The sequence below is a fragment of the Electrona antarctica genome (assembly GCF_951216825.1).
Source record: "Electrona antarctica genome assembly, chromosome: 7".
Taxonomy (NCBI): domain Eukaryota; kingdom Metazoa; phylum Chordata; class Actinopteri; order Myctophiformes; family Myctophidae; genus Electrona; species Electrona antarctica.
In genome coordinates this window covers 18926529-18946473 of record NC_136812.1, presented here as the reverse complement: position 1 = coordinate 18946473, position 19945 = coordinate 18926529, and the positions used below count along the sequence as shown (strand labels likewise).

General features: G+C 42.5%; 1 protein-coding gene across 1 annotated transcript in view; it reads left to right on the top strand.

Moving 5' to 3' along the window:
- Positions 1–7960, top strand: part of yjefn3 (YjeF N-terminal domain containing 3) — an 85228-nt gene extending 77268 nt beyond the window's left edge. The window contains exons 5-7 of the mRNA XM_079505668.1: positions 4344–4457; positions 6266–6416; positions 6971–7960. Of these exons, the coding sequence (XP_079361794.1) occupies positions 4344–4457; positions 6266–6416; positions 6971–7167 (462 nt within the window). The 3' untranslated portion in view covers positions 7168–7960. The remainder of the gene's footprint in view (positions 1–4343; positions 4458–6265; positions 6417–6970) is intronic.
- Positions 7961–19945: the final 11985 nt, after the last annotated feature.

Below are 19945 nucleotides of genomic sequence, written 5' to 3'. Positions count from 1 at the left end.
AGATAGGCTCAACAGATGCAGATGCTGCGGTTTGAGACCACCACTATAGGATGAGGTAGCCCTACCAGAACATGCTGCGGTTTGAGTCCACCACTATAGGATGAGGTAGCCCTACCAGAACATGCTGCGGTTTGAGACCACCACTATAGGATGAGGTAGCCCTACCAGAACATGCTGCGGTTTGAGACCACCACTATAGGATGAGGTAGCCCTACCAGAACATGCTGTGGTTTGAGACCACCACTATAGGATGAGGTAGCCCTATACCCGGAACATGCTGTGGTTTGAGACCACCACTATAGGATGAGGTAGCCCTACCAGAACATGCTGCGGTTTGAGACCACCACTATAGGATGAGGTAGCCCTACCAGAACATGCTGCGGTTTGAGACCACCACTATAGGATGAGGTAGCCCTATACCCGGAACATGCTGTGGTTTGAGACCACCACTATAGGATGAGGTAGCCCTACCAGAACATGCTGCAGTTTGAGTCCACCACTATAGGATGAGGTAGCCCTATACGCTGCGGTTTGAGACCACCACTATAGGATGAGGTAGCCCTACCAGAACATGCTGCGGTTTGAGACCACCACTATAGGATGAGGTAGCCCTACCAGAACATGCTGCAGTTTGAGTCCACCACTATAGGATGAGGTAGCCCTATACGCTGCGGTTTGAGACCACCACTATAGGATGAGGTAGCCCTATACGCTGCGGTTTGAGACCACCACTATAAGATGAGGTAGTCCTATACACTGCGGTTTGAGACCACCACTATAAGATGAGGTAGTCCTATACGCTGCGGTTTGAGACCACCACTATAAGATGAGGTAGTCCTATACGCTGCGGTTTGAGACCACCACAATAGGATGAGGTAGTCCTATACGCTGCGGTTTGAGACCACCACTATAAGATGAGGTAGTCCTATACGCTGCGGTTTGAGACCACCACTATAAGATGAGGTAGTCCTATACGCTGCGGTTTGAGACCACCACAATAGGATGAGGTAGCCCTACTGTATACCCGGAACTGGTAACTGCATGCTATTTACCTTGGACTATGAAGCCCTGTCTTGGTGTAATAGTATGTGTTTTTCATTGTGGTGCAATGTGATCCCTGTCTGCGCAGCAGAAAGACACGCTTGTATTCAAGACGAAGGGTGCATGAGCACTTCAGGAAAATGCAAACGTGTGCAGACTGCACGTGCACGCACGTGGCACGCACACACACACACACACACACACACACACACACAGATTCAAAGCTGTGAAGGTGCCTACAGAGATGAATGATTAGCCTCAGGCTAACAGGCCAACTCGATTCTGACATCACTTCCAGCCATTTGTGTTCACAGACCCAGTGTGAGTCTAAAGTCTAAACGGGTCTGTCAATGTCCTCTCATTCTGTCCACTGCCAGGTACACAAAAAATTATGGCAAGATACTGCATTCCGTAACACACATTTATTCCAAAGCTAAAGTTCATCCTGAATCATCACCTCACATTAGTTCCAGTCTATTGTTCATGTTTGAATGACTGGACGTGATTCTGATCTGTTGGACTCCTCTCATGGTACTCCATGGACAATTCAGTTGTGACATTTATTTTAAATGTAAGTCCAGGCTGAAATGGCTAATAAAGATGGTACTATAGGGCCTACAGTATAATACATCTTTACAAATACAAGCTTTGTTTGGATGTTTTTAATAAGCCATGGTGACTTTCAATGGGAAACAAAAATGTAATCTTGTGGATCTCAGGACACACATGGGAATGGCCATGGAGTGCCACTTTGCATTGTGTTGGGTCTCACAGCACACCAGTCATCCAACCGGGCCCATACTTGGTACAAATATTAACAAGTTTGGCCTGCTCAAGGCATTAAATGCGCCTGTCCTGCATTTTTGTCCCAGTCCAGCCCTGCACACATGCAATTGGATGGTCTGATATTTGATTTCTACATTACTTTCACGGCTTTCACGTCGTAGGATAAGGAGCCTTAAACAATATAGGTTACATGCATTGAAAATAGGTTTTAATGCAAAAATAGGTTAGGCTGACTGCACTGCACTGATTGACTGCACATTTATAGGTAAAAAATAGGTTGCATTGATTGACTCCACATTTCTTAGACTCGAGTTTCTATGTATATCTGTCTGATGTATTGTTGTATTTGTTTGTTTGGTATGTTTTAGTGTTTTTTTGTGAAAAGGAATATGAAATAAGCCCTCTGGCTTATATGATGTCACCAAATAAAATCAGGTTTCAGCCTCATTCCTCATTCCAAAATACTTAACAATTATGGGACCCCCCCCCCAGCCCCCCCCCACACACACACACACACACGCTCAGACATGTTTTATAGATGGTTACTTTGCTAGCCTCCTGCACGCCATAAAAACGGTTAGGAACTGAGACCATGTTAACCGTCAATATCCACAGCAGAACACCCCTTGACCTTTCTGCAACCCGCGCTTGCTTCTCTCTGAAGGCTCGTTTCCACTTTCTTCATGCTCAGTGACTACAGACCTCCCCAGAGCGCTTCCTCTCAGATTGACTGTAACTGCTGTTCGGGTCAAGGGCACACAGGACTCACCCGTACCCCCCTCCCACCCCCGCCCCCAGAGGGCAGATATGGGGGATACTGGTCGTCTCGGCTGCTTGCTCTCAGTTCTTTGGCGGGCAGCATGGAAATGACGTCAGGCGGCCAGTGGCCGTGGACGTGGAGTACTGATTGGTTTAGCGTCCCCGAGGAGCCAGTAGTCTGTCTGGACTGACAGATCATTTCCTCCTTAAGACCTTAGTCAGAATTTAGTGGATAGTTCCTAATTGTTTCTATTTCATGGGATTTTCAGACATCTTGTCAGCCCGCCCTGGTCAAATGATAATGCATGATACAAATATCATTTAGTTAAAAAGCTAAGTGAGGGCCGCTTTTTTGCTTTTGTACGTCTAACTCTAAACAAAGTGCTCTAAACAAACATCTGAACTGAGTGGTGCTGTACTGTGTGTGTGCGTGTGTGCGTGCACGCACGTGCGTGCGCGCAGGCTGGCTGGCTGGCTACAGTGACAACAGTGACACTTGGTGGTCAACAAACGCTATTTCCGTACTCAGACGGTACTCGGACACAGGGACAGACATACGGACACACATTGCTGTCTATAGGAGTGGCTAGCACCACTCAAAAATCCCATAGACTTGGTAATATATATGAGGTAATCTTCAAAAGCCATGTATTGGAGGGGGTAGCGTACCTCAAAAAACTAAATCCACAACAACATCAACAACATACTGTATGTTCCACTCCAGAAGGCTCCAAAGCAATGATACAAACAAAAATTGTACTGCACTGTATTTGATATGAAAATCAGCATGGAATCTACTTCAATGACCTTTATAACATATTCAGTGTTTCACGTGACTTTGGTTCAGGCATCATGCATTAATATTTTAAAAGCAAAGAATGTTGTCTTGCTATCCAGTGTGAGTCGAACATCAGTGAGTTTACTGTAACTCGCATGCACGCACGTACGTACACGCAGGCACACACATACACACACACACGCAAAAACTAATCACATAGCAACAGTTATTAAAGATTTATCTCTGTGCTTATATGCAGAGGTCATGTATCGCGGGTGGTCACGGTTTCAGTATCGCATGCCTCTCAGTCAGACTGTAGGTGTCTGGATTTCTACTCTGCACAGCAGCATCCCTCTCATAAGCGGTGTAATTCAGTGAACAGGGAGACTGGTGGGAACCGCAGTAATGTGGTAATGACAGGGTGAATAGTTTGTTCATGTGTCATGAACTGCAGCCTGAAGGTGCGCCGATGCGTCATTCACAGTCAATCATGTCAACACTTGGTGCAACAGTTGACTGCAATATTGATGTTTTCCCTCTTGTAATGCTTTTCTGTTTTTATTGCCACCCCTGGTGTCCCTATTTTGGGCCTGTGGTGGTAGGCGAATGTTTCCAAAAGAATCCATCACAATCTGATGAGACAAAGACAGACGGTACAACATCTACTCTGACAAAGCCTGCTTGACACTATGACCAATGTAGACATATCATATGGTCAGAGTGCTGCGTATCACCCTGAACTCTAGATGTGAACCTCTAGTTGGCTAAGTAAAAAGGCCATCCACACTAAGCATTTAATGAACTGTCAAGATATTGTTTTAATTAAAGTGGATGGCAGGGTCCACACCACAACTATAACGACGCAAGTGTTGAAGGATAGTTATTGTTTTAATTCTTGATGTGGACGGCCCTTAATATATTTTCTGTCCCATACCTCTCTTTGTCTCTCTGTCTTTCTCTCACTCTTCTGTCCATGCAGGAGTATGAGCCGACCATCTACTATCCTAAACGTTCCTCTAACACTCTCCATCAGGACTTCACAGTTCAGTGTGAGAAGATGGACATCCCCTTCCTGTCCTATCTCCCCACAGAGGTGAGCAGCATTAGTTTTACTTTTAACAACATATTCACAAATAATTACCCTGTGAGGTCGCCCATCTCCCCTCCCAAAATATGATGTAAGGGCAATATAGCTGCTGCCTGTCATTGACCATTCCAGGTCAATGACATTGGCCATTTATCAATGCCAAGAACATAACGAACGGACTTGTGTCCTTCAGAAGAATGTACTTGTCGAGTTAACTTGGGGAGACTTCATGAGGCCAGAGAATGCATCTTTACAACTTGCGACGGACTTGTACTTTTGGTCACGTGATTGCCCACAGCAACTCACTCCTGAGTCAAAACAGCAGGACCTCACATCTCACATCGCTCCTCTGGTGATTTCACCCGGACAATTATGTTTAAGTGATTTTCATAATGTTGCTGATGTCTGAGGTGGGTGGGTCCTTGGGTACCTTCAGGATGCTCAGTGACATCATATAAGGTAGGTGTGTTTCCCTGCACACACACCTTTTTCTACAGGCAGGTGTTCGGGTGAATATAAATAAATACATTAATTATAACTTTTTTTAAAATAATTTTGTAACACAATAACAGTAATTATTCCAAAAAAAAATTGCATTTCCTCCTTAGTCATTGCTGCTGGTCACCCCTCACCTCCCAATCAATAAAGTTGGCAGATCAGTTCAGCTGGATTTCCAGAGACTGAACTGAACTTGGCTAGATGCAATTTTTTTATTTGGGACAGTACTCGGGCTGCAATTGATTGAAGACATTCCCACAGGAACACAAGTAAAGTACAGTTATTGAGAAACGGCTATTGTTTTTGGTGATATTGGACATGTGGACTGGTTTGATCGTTACATGGCCAGAGTCATTCTTTGAATATGAACAGATACAGATACTGGGCTGATAGCCCTATTTACACACAGTGTTTTGTGATTACTCCGTATATCCCACTCTTCACACAGCACAGTGCTTGTAATGTAGATCTAGAAATCTAGAAATGTACTAAATGAACCATTGTCCTTTTTGTCTTTTTTGTAATAAACCACGTGTCAATGCTGTCTCCGCTCTCTGCTTGCTGTATCTATCCCTCTCCTTGTGGCTAAAAACATCACCCATCCATTATAATCAAATGCTAATTCCTCGAAATCAAAATCAATGAATATTCTGACGTGACTCTAGAAAGAGAGGCAAACACTACTATTGAGAAGTTGTAGCCAAGTGGCAGACTCCTCTTCCCATTACAAAAAAAGATCACCTGTCTGCAATTTGCAACTGGACCTAGAAGAGGTCGAGGTGCTTTTCTGTGAATATACTTTTGATGCTCCTAGTGTTGATGATATCTTGGAGGGTACTGTAGGTCTTTATAATGTCTTGATGAATTGAATACACAGAACCACAATGGAAACAGGCCCTCGGGACGTTTTGTGTTATCCTTTTAGCATTATTGTGCTTGTACAACTGTATGTCAGCACTTTTTGCAAACTGTTAATAAAGTATCCAATCAACCAATCAAAAACAATTCCTGGTCCCTTCCAGAAAAACCACTCCATTGGATGGTGTGATAAATAAACCCAGAGACAACTGGAAGAATGTTTTCAGGCAAATAATATAACATACAGTAATATAAGCCTGCATTTGGAAAATATTTTGGAAGAAAACATTTACCCAGAGATCACCACCAGCTTTTGCCTTTTCTGAAATATATGATTATTATGTTCTGAAAATACTGGATGAGATGTCAACTAAAGACCCTTATTAAAGTACCACTTTTTGTATATTTTAAAACCATACCCTTCACATAATATTGATGACGATGTCTTCTGTCTTCAGGTTGGGTTGATTAACGATGCCTACAATATTGTGGTTGACGCCGTCCTGGGTCCAGAGACAGACCATGACAACATTAAGGAGCCCTTCACCGGTATACTGGTCACCCTCAAGCAGATCAAGATCCCCATCGTCAGTGTGGACGTGCCCTCAGGTAAATTGTTCACACTCCATGACATCATTTGGCTTAGGGTTCAGTAACACTACATGACAATTATTCGTCAAACAACTCCCAAGCAATGTTGCACGGTTTTAATGTCTGGAAGCACAAGCAAGGGAAAATCTTATGCTGCGTTAAGCATAGTGTGAGCTCATCCCACCTCAAATACATTACCATAACTGTGAACGCAAAACACTGTAATTTGTAGCTGTCTACAGCACCTCAGTGTCTTTTTTCCTTAGCCAACTTGGTTCTACATCAGGAACTCATGTAATCTGCTGTAGAACATCCATTTGGCATGTGACCGCGTCTTCTATCACAAACACACTCTCTACATCTTCTCGAGCAGGTGTCTCATCTGTTAAACATCATGTTTGCTTTCAACATTAAAGACAATACAAAATATAATACAAACACAAATAAATAGTATCCCGTTTAACAATTGGAGGCTCTTCTATTTAGTGTTTAATGTGTTCCTCCCTTTGTCTCTCTCTCTCTCTCTCTCTCTCTCTCTCTCTCTCTCTCTCTTTTTCTATTTTCTATCCCAGGATGGGATGTAGAAATTGCCAATCAGGAGGGGATAACCCCTGATGTTCTCATCTCACTCACAGCACCAAAGAAGTGTGCCGCTAGTTTCTCCGGGAAACATTTCTTGGCTGGCCGGTTCTTGCCCTACGACATCCAGAAGAAGTACGACCTGAACCTCCCAGAGTACCCTGGCACAGACTGTCTAATAGAACTGTAACACACGCAACGCCACATGATGCCCAGTACAGCAACTCCTCCTGTTTGAATAATATGTTTAATCTATTCTCATGTTTTGTATTTTATAGATTGTTACTGTGATATATTGTTAATGTGCTATCTATCTCTCATGTGCTTAGAGCAGGTTGCACCTTGGTCAAAATCAGCTCTGCTAAACTACAGTAGGAGGCTTTAGAGATTTGTGCTTGGAGTCACATGGATCATGTTTAGAGTTTGTGCTTTGAGTCTCATGTCTTCTTAGGGAATGATTTTGAGGAGTGCTCGTACAGTATCTTCTCATACACTGCAACATTATACTATTCTGTGATTCCTTTTTCCTTTCCTCTCTCAGCAAAACAGTTACAGATAACATAACAGAGTTATTTGTAGTTATGTTTGATATACAGTGCCAACAACCAACCACTCAAGGAAGAGTATGCAAAGCATTTTACGTGGCCACTTAAATTAAACTATCCGAAGTAAAACACTGGAGCACACTTAAAGTACATGTATGCATGTTTATTGACAGCGGTACTCTCAAATGCTACAGTATTTTTTCAACGCATATTTTTCAAAGTCAACGTTTTTCTTCTTTAAGGTAAAAATGTATACACAATCAAAACTGGAGTTTTAATTTGACTCTGAAAGTATAAAATCCTCAGTGTTCATTTAAATATAAATATAAATGAATACTGAGCAGCTGCTGCATTTCTTTGGTCTCTGTCCATCAATTCGCTGATATGGTTGACCCACGGGTTTATCTTTGTCCAATAAAAAGAGTCAATTACACAGAAGGTGTTCGAGGGGTGGTGCTGGTGTTTTCTTGCTCTTTCAGAGTCAGTAATAAGGATATAATGAGAGACATACCAGTGAGTGCACTCACCATCTGAAAGTAAGTCCATGACCAACACATTCATGTTGTATATCATCATATACTGTACTGACTGTACACATACGACAAGCAGGTGTGTGGGCACGTCATCCAGCCATCACATACAATTACACATGCATTTCTTTACGTGCCTGATGCTCACACACCGGTTCTCTTGTTTACCGGTAACCAAATGGATCTGATCTGGCTAATCAAAGCCATGAACAGGTGTGGATGATGGGACTATAGTTGGTCAAAGTAAAGAAAGGTCTCCACATCATTCAATATGTTTATAGACAACTTTAATAGGTTCAATGAGAATTACTGAATACGTTTCTATGTTGTTTATGGATGATGTAATGTGTGCTTCTGCCAAGTAGAGGAGCCTCCACTGAATACTAATGAGCTAGTGTTCTGTGTGTGTGTGTGTGTGTGTGTGTGTGTGTGTGTGTGTGTGTGTGTGTGTGTGCTTGCGCGTGTGTTGTTAATTTACCCATTTCTAACTGAGTGTACAAAATAATGACCAAATTAACTCACTTTGAGTTAAGTTTACACTCAGTTAGCCTCCGAGACTCAGGCAATTTAACACATAGTTTACAATGTGTGTGCCCCATGCGTGTATGCTGTACTGTATGTCATTATAATGGAATGCTGATTTCTTTGCACACAGTGATGCTAAACCTCTTATAGGAGCAACATGTACAGTATAGCGTGCTTCTAGTATACAGCAATGGCCTTGTTGCCTACGCCATTCCATTCCTATCCCATGGTGAGTGACCTTTGGATCATCGATGGTCAAAGTTCCCATACCAACCACTGTGTAGACTGCTGTACAAATTATCATCTGTGTATCTGGCTCAGGCTCTATATGCACTGCAGCCATATTGGAAAGAAATTGGGCCTCTTCTTTACTTCCTGCACAGGTCTTACCACTTATACTAATTAAGGCTCTGTTCCATTTAGTGTACCACTACAGTGGTTCTCAAACTTTTTAATTTCAAGGACACCCATGACTCTGAAAGTGTACAAATCATTTGTACACTCTCAGAGTACACTCCCCTAAGGGGACATTTGGAACCCTTTCAATTTGAGGCTCACCAGAGTGTTTCCGGTGAGGCGACATGCACAATATCAGCACCCTGACTGCTTAACCACAATGGAACAGAGAAACAATGTCATTGAACACAACACCTACAGTATGAAGGAAGTAAAGAAGAGGCCCAATTTCTTTCCAATATGGCTGCTGTGCAGAGCCGTGTTCATGGGTGTGAAGCCCTGGGGAAGGGCGAGCTCTGTCGCTGCACTAGCGACTCCTATAGGTTGGTCGGGGGCGACTGTTCAGTGGAGAGTGGATCTGAGAGGAATCATGGCGTGTTACTCCACCTGCATTACGTCATCCTAGTGAAGATGCCGACGTCACGTGTACACCCTGGCGATTTTGTGAGGTATGTGACTGTCGTTTATGATATTGAGTTTCATTTAATAACGTCTGTCTTTGGATAAATTAGTTATTTTCCACGGTCATATCCATATGATTAAATTATTAAAACATAACTCATTTACCTCAGAGAATGTTTTCATTCTGCATGGATAAAATCATAAAAATGGTCTAATGGTCTAATCTAATGGAATAAATGGATAATCAGATGCAGGAGTTTTCACAACTCATCTAACTGTCTAGGGCCGTCACCTTGCCCCCCGCCCCTCCCACCCCTCACTGGTGCGAAAGTGGGTAGTAAAAACGGGGACGCGGCCGTGACATAGGAGACAGTGGGCCTCATGCGCCAATAAGTTCCTAACTTTTCCTCTTACATTTCTTCCTAAGTGAATTCCTAAGAGAAGTCCAGTCAGATTCATGAAACGTTCTTAAGTAGGCAGAATTGTTCGTAAGCATGTTCTTATGATGATGAATCCAAATCCTCGTAACTTGAAGGGGTGTGCCAGTTCATTCAAATGATCATAGGTAGACGCCCCACATATCCTAATTAACATCCTAATTACCATAGGGAACCGCCCCACGAATCCCATATAAGGCATTGGGAATTCACTTTCCTACCTGTGTTCACCCAGGTGGGTGTGGTTTTGCATGACTCCATGGCCTTGCCTGCAGTCACACCTGTGTGTGATTGCAGCACACAGAAATCACAGGACCTCACACATAGAAATAAAGTTGAGTGAAGTCAAGAATACCTAAACTAAAGTCTAAATATGGTGGAACACCAGACTCCAATAATACTGTGGAGGTACTGAAGTGAACAGAAAATTTCAATATTTTCAATAATCATGAATGTATTTCATTATTTATCTCACAATAGTCGACTTGGGAGGGGGGGGGGATGATGGTGGGTGCATGGGGTGGGGGTTATGTGGTGGGTATGGTGCGTTGGGTTGGGTTGTGAACTCTAAACCAGTGGTTCTCAAACATTTTCATGTCAAGGACCCCCAAATTGACATTCATTCTGCAGACCCCCATATGAATATATTTTCTGCTAGGGAAATGTTTTGAAGATTTATCAAAATGTTTCGAAAATAGCCGATCTACAAGCTCAAAATGGGCAGTAGATTGGCTATTTTCAAAGTATAAAATGGGATTAAAGTGGTAAATGTTCCATATTTTGCTGTGGACTGCCTGGAACTTCCTCAAGGACCCCTTGAGGTCCTCAGACCAAACTTTGAGCATCATGCAGATGGCGCTGTTTTTCCTTTATGTTTTCAGATTGCACTTAAGAACGAAAAAGGCACCCTAAGAGTGCTCCACAGTGTGCGTAGATTCTGTTCTTACCTACGAACAAATCACAGCTAAGAAAAGATTGAGGGATCCCAAAACCTTCTTAAAAACTTCCTAAGTGGGTCTAAGAACAAATTTCCTCTTAAGAACTTCTTAAGAACGGTTGGCGCATGAGGCCCAGTGACGTCAGACTGAGTTGCTCAATTGGGAGTTGATTTAAGACAAAAAAGATAATAATGACAACAACAAAGTCTAATATCTACCCTGGTCTATAGGGATGTCCCTTTGGTCTAGTGGTTAAGATGTTGGACTTTCACGTGGGAGACCCGAGTTCGAAACCCGGGCATTACATTGGTGCTGTGACCCGGAGCACCAATGTCAAATCCTGGGTGTTACATCAGCCCAAGATACCTCAATATGTAATGTAAAAATGTGTTTAATCTAAAACGGTTTTAAGCTGCCTATTATTATATAGGCCTACAGCGATTTCAGTAGCTGGATGTGATTAAATCAGTGATTCAAATCAAATGCTACAAAATGCACTCTAATGACATTATTTTCTTGTGTGTTGCAAAAGAGCTGCATGGAATTAACCTTTGGGATTAGGATTTTATGAGCATCATTCATAAACCATAACGATGCAGACGGTGTAAATGAGCGCCATTGCTTTGCACCTCATAAGAATGTCCCATGTCTGTGTTTTGAAGTGTTTTTTAACTGAATGGCATGCTAGATGACGACACTTCCACTCTCTGGCAGCACATTGCCCCGCAATCAGCGGCTGTTAAAAAGTTACAAAACTGAACCAGAAGTGGAATCAGGGGGAGCACAGCATCTGGCACTGTCTTGTGCCTGAGAGAGAGAGAGAGAGAGAGAGAGACGCAGTACTATTTACAGGTCCAGTGACAGTAGAAAGGGCGGAACGGAACCGTTTTAGAAAGCTTGAAACTCTTGTGCTGTAAAATCTTCAGTGTTCATTTAACCCTGAGAGTGTATGAATGGAATCAAGTTGGCTATATTTTTACACTCTCAGAGTAACAAATGAACTGTGGCTGTTACTGCCTATTGCTACTATATAACCAAAGAAAAATATAATAGTTAACATACATTTAGGGCAGGGGTGGGCAACTGGCGGCCCGGGGGCCACATGCGGCCCCCACCTTCACTTAATGCGGCCCTCAGGTTAATGTCAGAATACTGATATAATATTGATTTCAGCTGTTACAACTCCACAACATGCAAACATGACCCGCTTTAATTACTTAGTCTAAATTAGTAGCTCATTGCTCAACACAAGTATAATTAAAGGCATTTGAAATTACATAAAAATGTATTTTCAGGATTCCAATTAAAAAATAGCAAAAAATAATTCAAGATCAAGATTTCAATTCGAATATAGCAAAAATAGCCGATAGCTTGTAGATCGGCTATTTTTGCTACGGCGGTAATATATGGCCCTAGGGAGTGAGTGTGGAAATATAGTGGACCTCTCCGTCGTCAAAGTTGCCCACCCCTGATTTAGGGTATTATGATGAATGACATGTCAAAAGCATAAAATTCCACAGTAAATAGTCTTGGTTTTTGTCTGGGGGGACAACCGTCAAAGTGGAATCATTGTCTGAGCAGTAGTGGAAAAGCTACCACAGTTCATAGACGTTCAATAGTGTATTTGATTAACTGAACTATTATTTAACACTTTACAGTAGGCCTATGTAGTACCTACTCAAGTTTCCTCAAGTGGTATGTATGTATGTATGTATGTATGCGTGCGTGCAGACACACACACACACTTGTAAGACACGTGCAAACACACATGCACACATTTGCACGCACAGGTGTGCACACGCACACATACACCTGTCCTAAGGGAAAGCGCACAAGCATGGTTCAAACTGTTATTATACCTGTAAGGAACTACATATGAAATCTTACTTTGTGGAAACTGATGGACCTTTTTATTGTAAAACTAAAACATCCCCCACATACATGACTTGCCCTCACACACGCTCCCAACACGCTCCCAACACACTCTCTTTGGGGATGTATCTCTCTCTGAGAGATAGACCTACCATACCATTACTTTTTTGGGGGATGCTGATATGGGGGACGCAGATGTTACATTGCATTGGCCAATGGCAAGCAGAGAGGGGCTGGATTGGTCTGCACTCTGTATGGCCCTTTCTTTTAAAACTCCTGTCCAGCCCCAACAACTCTCATATGAGTGAGACTAACAACTGGGCTCTCCTCTATTATACCTCCCACAGCATTATACTCCCACCTGGGAAGCCATCAGCTCAGTCCAGTTGCCCAGAGTTCATCCATCTATGCCCCAGAGGATCCAGGGCAGACAGAGCGGCCCGGCTGGGACTGACAGAGTGACAGCATGACGGACATTACAACAGTGTTACTCCTGCTCTCTGTGCTGACTGCAGTGGCCCTGGCTCAAGGTAAGAGTACACACAATATACTGTCAAATGTGTTTCTACAGTATATTTTATTTTATGTATATTTTTTCTTCCCTTTTATTAGTGTATTGTTGCCATGTGGTTTCAACTAATTTGTTGATTATTATTATTAATAAAGTTGTCAGAAAATAACATAAATGTCAAATTTGAGGTGACAGAGGTCAAGGACTAAGAGAATAGTTTCCTGTGATTCAGTAGGTCCACTTTCGACTCGCACGCGCCTCCGCTGTCAATCAAAAGTGTGGCACATAACGCATATTATGCGGCAGTGGTACAGAATGCCCACACATGCACATCATTAGTGACATAACTGCAGACTTTTTGTTGACGACATTTCCCAGAGGATGTCAGTGGAGGACTGCTGGAGAACTGTCTGGTGGTGGTGAGGTCATACGATAATATGATAAGAGAAGCGTGTGTGTGTGTGTGTGTGTGTGTGTGTGTGTGTGTGTGTGTGTGTGTGTGTGTGTGTGTGTGTGTGTGTGTGTGTGTGTGTGTGTGTGTGCACGCGTACGCATGTGTGTCTGTGTGTGCGTGCATGTGTCCGTGTGCACACGTGTGCACGTGTTGGGTTACAGACCACCACAGGAGATGTTGATCCCTATTTTAAGTCATTGGCACGTTCCATCTTGGAGCTAATCAGCAGCATGTGGCGACAGTGGACAGGAGTTTAAAAGCTCCCAGCTCAATAGGTTTACTTGCTTTTTTCAACATGTCCATCACCACATCCCCTTTATAATACAGTGTGGGTCTCCATTCCACTAATGCTCACTATAGGATGGTCATGGTACCATTTTCGTGCTGTGTCTCAGAGGTGGACTGTGGACTGTTTGTGCCTACAGGTGGCATCATCAGTGGTCATTTGAAACAAGATTTTAAACTTATATTTTTTTTTCATTGAGGTATGCTAATTTTGAATATGTATTTTCTATTACCATGGAACCAGCAACAATGATGTCATGGTATAGGCAGATTTCTGAACTATTCCACAGTCCACCTCTGAGATGCAGAGCGAGTAGACAGGAATGGTTGTAATGAGCATTAGTGAGGAGGACCAGTTATGAAGATAATAGTGTTCCTTAAGCCTTAAAGCCTGGCTCAGTAGTTTTTCCCGTATTTTGTCTCATTCAGTTCCCCATTCAAAGGGCTTTACACAAGACATTTTTGATTAAACAAAAATGATGACAGCAGAACGGTACATCATGAATGGACATTTGAATATAACAGAATAAAAAATAAATAAGTAAAAATGAAACGGAAAAATAAGAGAACAAAATACAGTGCAGAAGAATGATTTTAAATAAATCTCAATATAAGGCAGTGGTAAACACGAAGGTTTTTTTTTATAGCTTTCATTAACCTGCCGTTTTCTGGTAGTTTGTTCTAGATACTGTGTGTGGTGCATGGCAGAAAGCAGACCTGTCTAATATGGTTCATGATAGACCTCAAGATTAGAAATATATTGTCCCTAAATCATTCAGTGCTTTATAAACCAACTGTAGTACAGAGGGAACCTGTGTAAAGATCTAAGAACTGTAGCGGAGAGTTACTCGGACTCAACTGCAGTCTTCTGATCAATTTATTTTAGGGAAGGCGGTCTGCGAAGAGGGTCTGTGAGTCTTTCTGTTATAGTCTGTGTCTGTCCAGGGGATAATCTCGCAAACCGCTTGACCGATCGCCACCACATTTCTTGTGCACACATGGAAGAACTTTTTAGAACTTTACATTTATACTATAAATGTAAAAGTTCTTCCATGTGTGCACAAGAAATGTGGTGGCGATCGGTTCAGCGTTTTGCGAGATTAGCCCCTGGAAGTCAGTTGAGGTGAGATTGAATTGGCTGAAATATTGCCCAAAACATGGAAATGATTGACAACAGTACTGACATCATAGAACTGGCGTCATACGATAGCTGACTGGAGTCCTAGACTGGCCACATGATGCCAGAGATCCACATGGAAGCCACTGTTCTTAGACACTGTCTTGTTTTTTCCATGTTAGTCAACTCCGATGCGATCCGTCAGTATTATGGCCAAACAAGGTTGATTTGCAAGTGTCCTTATTTCACCTTCGAGCCCAAGCACTGCCAGCAGTCCCCAAGATATAAAAGCCGGTCACCAAGGAAACTGGCAATAATAACAATCCAAGCGCTCCACTTTCCCTCCTGCTGGGTTTGTGAGAGAGAGAGAGAGAGAGAGAGAGAGAGAGAGAGAGAGGAACAGGGGGAGGCTGGAGGGGGAGGACAGGTGAAATTTATGCCTTGCTGCTTTTCCTTATGTTTCCTCCTTGTGACATTCTGTTGTTCACGTTCCTCTGTCTTTCAAACTATGCTAATCGATTTAATCAAACCGATTTAAGAAAAACATCTTTTCGATAGCAAAAATTGTGGAAAATAGCAGATGTACAGTACAAGCTCACAACAGACAAAACCTCACGTGGGGAGCTATTTTTTTTACTGACTATAATCGATTTGGTCCATTTTAAAAAGCATTTTTGTGTTGATTTGTTGAAAAATAAAACTATAAACTTGTTTTAAAAACACGTTTATTTGATTAATCGAAAAAGTAATTATTGACTGTTCTGTTCTTCCGATCATCATCATCCCTCTCACCTTGTTCCCCCCCCTCCCTCTCTCTCTCTCTCTCTCGCTCTCTCTCTTTCTATCTCGCTCTCGCTCTCTCTCTCTCTCTCTCTCTCTCTCTCTCTCTTTCTATCTCTCTCTCTCTCTCTCTCTCTTTCTATATCTCTCTCGCTCTCTCTCTTTCTATCTCTCTCTCTCTCGCTCTCTCTCTCTCTCTCTCTCTCTCTCTCTCCATCCTAGCTCTCGTTCTGTCAAGTGAAATTCTATCACCATTTTTCTTCACCCCTTCCTCCCTGCCCAACCCCATAAGGCTCTCTCTGTCCCCCACTGTCTCCACCTCTTTCTCCTCTCACAGACCTTCTTCACCCCTTCCTCCCTGCCCAACCCCATAAGGCTCTCTCTGTCCCCCACTGTCTCCACCTCTTTCTCCTCTCACAGACCTTCTTCATCCCAGTCTCTGTCACTCTCTCCATCTCCCACAGGGTTCACAGATTTATGAGCTGTTTCACTATTTCTAGGGGACAGCTGTTGCTGGATGCCCCGTGTCACCGGGGTGGAACACTGGGGCGGACAGCCGCCATTCAGTCCACAGTAAACCCTACATTAACTACGGTGCTATTCAAGACTCTGTGTGCCATGCAGTTAAACCCAAATGAGCTGTATTATTATTATCCTAAGTGAAACCAAGCACCGTTTGAACCTGCAATGGGCCAAGAGGCACTGGAATCACCTTTTTTCTCTTAGTACCGAGTTGTACTTTGACAGAGTTGATTAGGAGAACACTTCTGTTCTATTCTATTAAATTCTATTCTATTCCAGAAGCAACTGTTATGTTTGCCAAGCTGAAACCCAGACTGGTGCGTGCGTGCGTGCGTGCGTGCGTGCGTGCGTGCGTGCGTGCGTGCGTGCGTGCGTGCGTGCGTGCGTGCGTGCGTGCGTGCGTGCGTGCGTGCGTGCGTGCGTGCGTGCGTGCGTGCATGCGTCTGAGCTGTGAGGAGGCTGAAGACCTGTGTCTGTAAGACAGAAGGGAATGGCCAGTTCTCCAGATGTTGACCACAGTCTGGTCCAGTCACTCTAAACAGAAGGCTGTATAGTCTATTACAGTCCATTGACTAGAGTGACCAAGACTGAGACAGCTATAGGGCTCCAAATCAAAGGCACAAATTCCTTTATTCCCATTCCATCAACCACAAGATTAAGTTATGTCCAATAACTCTCTCTATCTCTCTCTCTCTCTCTTTCTGTCTCTCTCTCTCTCTCTTTGAGGGGCACTATCCCCTCCAATGTCAGGCTTTCGGAATTACGTCATATGGCAGCCAAGTCTATGGACTTTTAATGTTTGTTGAGAGAGTGTGTGTGTGTGTGTGTGTGTGTGTGTGTGTGTGTGTGTGTGTGTGTGTGTGTGTGTGTGTGTGTGTGTGTGTGTGTGTGTGTGTGTGTGTGTGTGTGTGTGTGTGTGTGCGCGCGTGTGCGTGTGCATTTGTGCATGCATGCACGTGTGTTCCCATTTGCAGGCTTACATGATGTAACTGCAGATGAGAAATGTAATATCATTATTTAGTCTAAGGCTATTATATTTTGATTAGTTGCGTTAATAGCTGTGCTATTTTCATTTAGCTGTGCTATTTTCAGTTCCTGGCACTGTGCCGTTGTTGTAGACGAGCAGAAGTTAAAGTGAGGATTTCCAGACATTTTAATGGGTACAGGGGGGTTGTGAATGACGAAGAAGTGTGGTGGAGTAGAAGAATCTGCTTGCAAGGAACACAAAGCCACTGTTATTCTTGTTTTGAATCCATCCGAATCTTGTGGTTGATTAGCTAATGTCACAGGAAAAATTGCAAATTGCATTTTGGATAATAGTCCACAGATGCTTTAGGAATCAGCCCAGGGCTTTGGAGATGAATAAGATGAAGTGAGAGAGAGGGCGGGGGGGGGGGAACAGAGAGGGGGGGGGGGGGGGGGGCATCAGACAGACAGACAGACAGACAGACAGACAGACAGACAGACAGACAGCAAATGAGAGAGGCAGACTGAGAGAGCAGACAAGCATAAAACAGCTTCCACATGACTACATGGTGCACTGCACACTCACTTACGCACGCACACTGGCACACAGTGCTACAGCACAGTTCCCAGGCATTCGCTCACATACATTAATTCATAAGAGGAATGGTTTGCCACATCCTTGTATAAATAAAAAATAAAAAAATGCCAATGATTTAGAACAAATACCTCCTTATTTCCTAAATCTGTGACTAAAGAAAGAGTTATATGTGACAGATGTTTCCAGTTGCACTCACACGCCACATTACGCACAGTGAAAGCCCTTAGAAGTCGATCTTTAACACTCTCAGAGTTAAATAAAAACTCTCAGAATATATAAATGTAACATTGTACAAATATATTTGCGCTCAGGGTTCTGCTGTGTAGACTATGTCATTGTGCTTCTGTAGAGGTCCAGAGATGTTGGCCAGGAACTTAATACTAATATATACTATAATATAATGACTTCTGTAGAGGTCCAGAGATGTTGGCCAGTAACTTAATATAGTAATATATACTATAATATAATGACTTCTGTAGAGGTCCAGAGATGTTGGCCAGTAACTTCATACTAAGTAATATATACTATAATATAATGACTTCTGTAGAGGTCCAGAGATGTTGGCCAGTAACTTAATACTAAGTAATATATACTTTAATATAATGACGTTCCACAGTAATGAATAGTGTAAATGACTTCAATTGCAAAACAATAATTTTATTATAGTTACTAATCAAAGTAACTCAATTTGACCGATTTGTGACTCCTGCTGAGAGATACTCTTCCAATAAAGGGACTAATAACTAGAATATAACAAGTAATGTATAATTACATTTGATTCCAAGTAACAAGTAAAGCAATAGTATTATTTTAAGGAGTAAAAGGCCTAAGTAAAAAACATTACACTTCCTAGGTAACTTGTGTAAAACTGGACACCACGACTCAAACTGCATCAACAAATGCAACTTTTCACCTTTATTCTTTGTGGTATGGTGGTGTGTACATACCCATTTAGAATTTCAGAAAAACCTATGTTTCTGTATCAGTGATTCTCAATCTATATCATGTCAAGGACCCCCAGAATTATATGTAATTGGCCGCGGACCCCCATCTGAAAATATGTTGTTCCAGGGACCCCCCAGAACCAAAGATTTGAGTTAAAAATGTTTGCTCTGAAAGAATATTCAAAGATTTGCGCCACATGTGACTTGTAGATCTGCTATTTTTCAACAGCTAAAGTATAACATAATGCTTAAAACACCAAAAGGGGTTCCCGTCCTGAATGGGTTAAAAGGGGTGTATGTTTGTGATTTTTTTTGTTTAACCAAGTGTTCAAATAAATTCATATTGTTATCATTGCTAATATAAACTCATACAGGATATGATTGATTGATTGATTGAAATATTTATTAACAGTTTGCAGAATTACAGTACATTTCAAGCACAACTCAATACAAAGACTGTGAGTGGACGACCCAATAAAGCATTACACTTGTTTACAAGAGGGTCCACGGTCCTTGTTCAATTCATCAAAACATTTAGAGACGTACAAATAGACACTTCTATATAGCCAAAGAACAGAACAGGAATTCATCAAAAATATACAGGATACAGGATAACAAGTGGAATTGCAAGTGACGAAACAAAGGAAATGAGCAGACAAAATTGCAACTGGATCACTATAAATTAATCTGATGAAATATTTCCACACGGCTCTCTCTCCTCTGGATAGAAGTTGGTATGAATGAGAATGAATTCCTTTTTACTGTAGCTGGAGAGATGGGGAGACCATGCAGTTTTAACAAGAACATTATTTTTAACCCATTAAAAATGGTAAATGGTGCAAGCGCCTTTATCCAAAGCGCTTTACACAGATTGTGCATTACATTCACCCATTCACACACTGATGGCGGAGGAAATCATGCAAGGCCGAAGGCACCAACCTGCACATCGGGAGCAATTAGGGGTGTACGTGTCCTTGCTCAAGGACACGTCGACACTAACTCTGGGGGAGCCCGGAGTTGAACTGGGAACCTTCCGGTTGCCAATGGGCCACTCTCCCCCTGATCCACTGCCGGGAAAGCATCTGT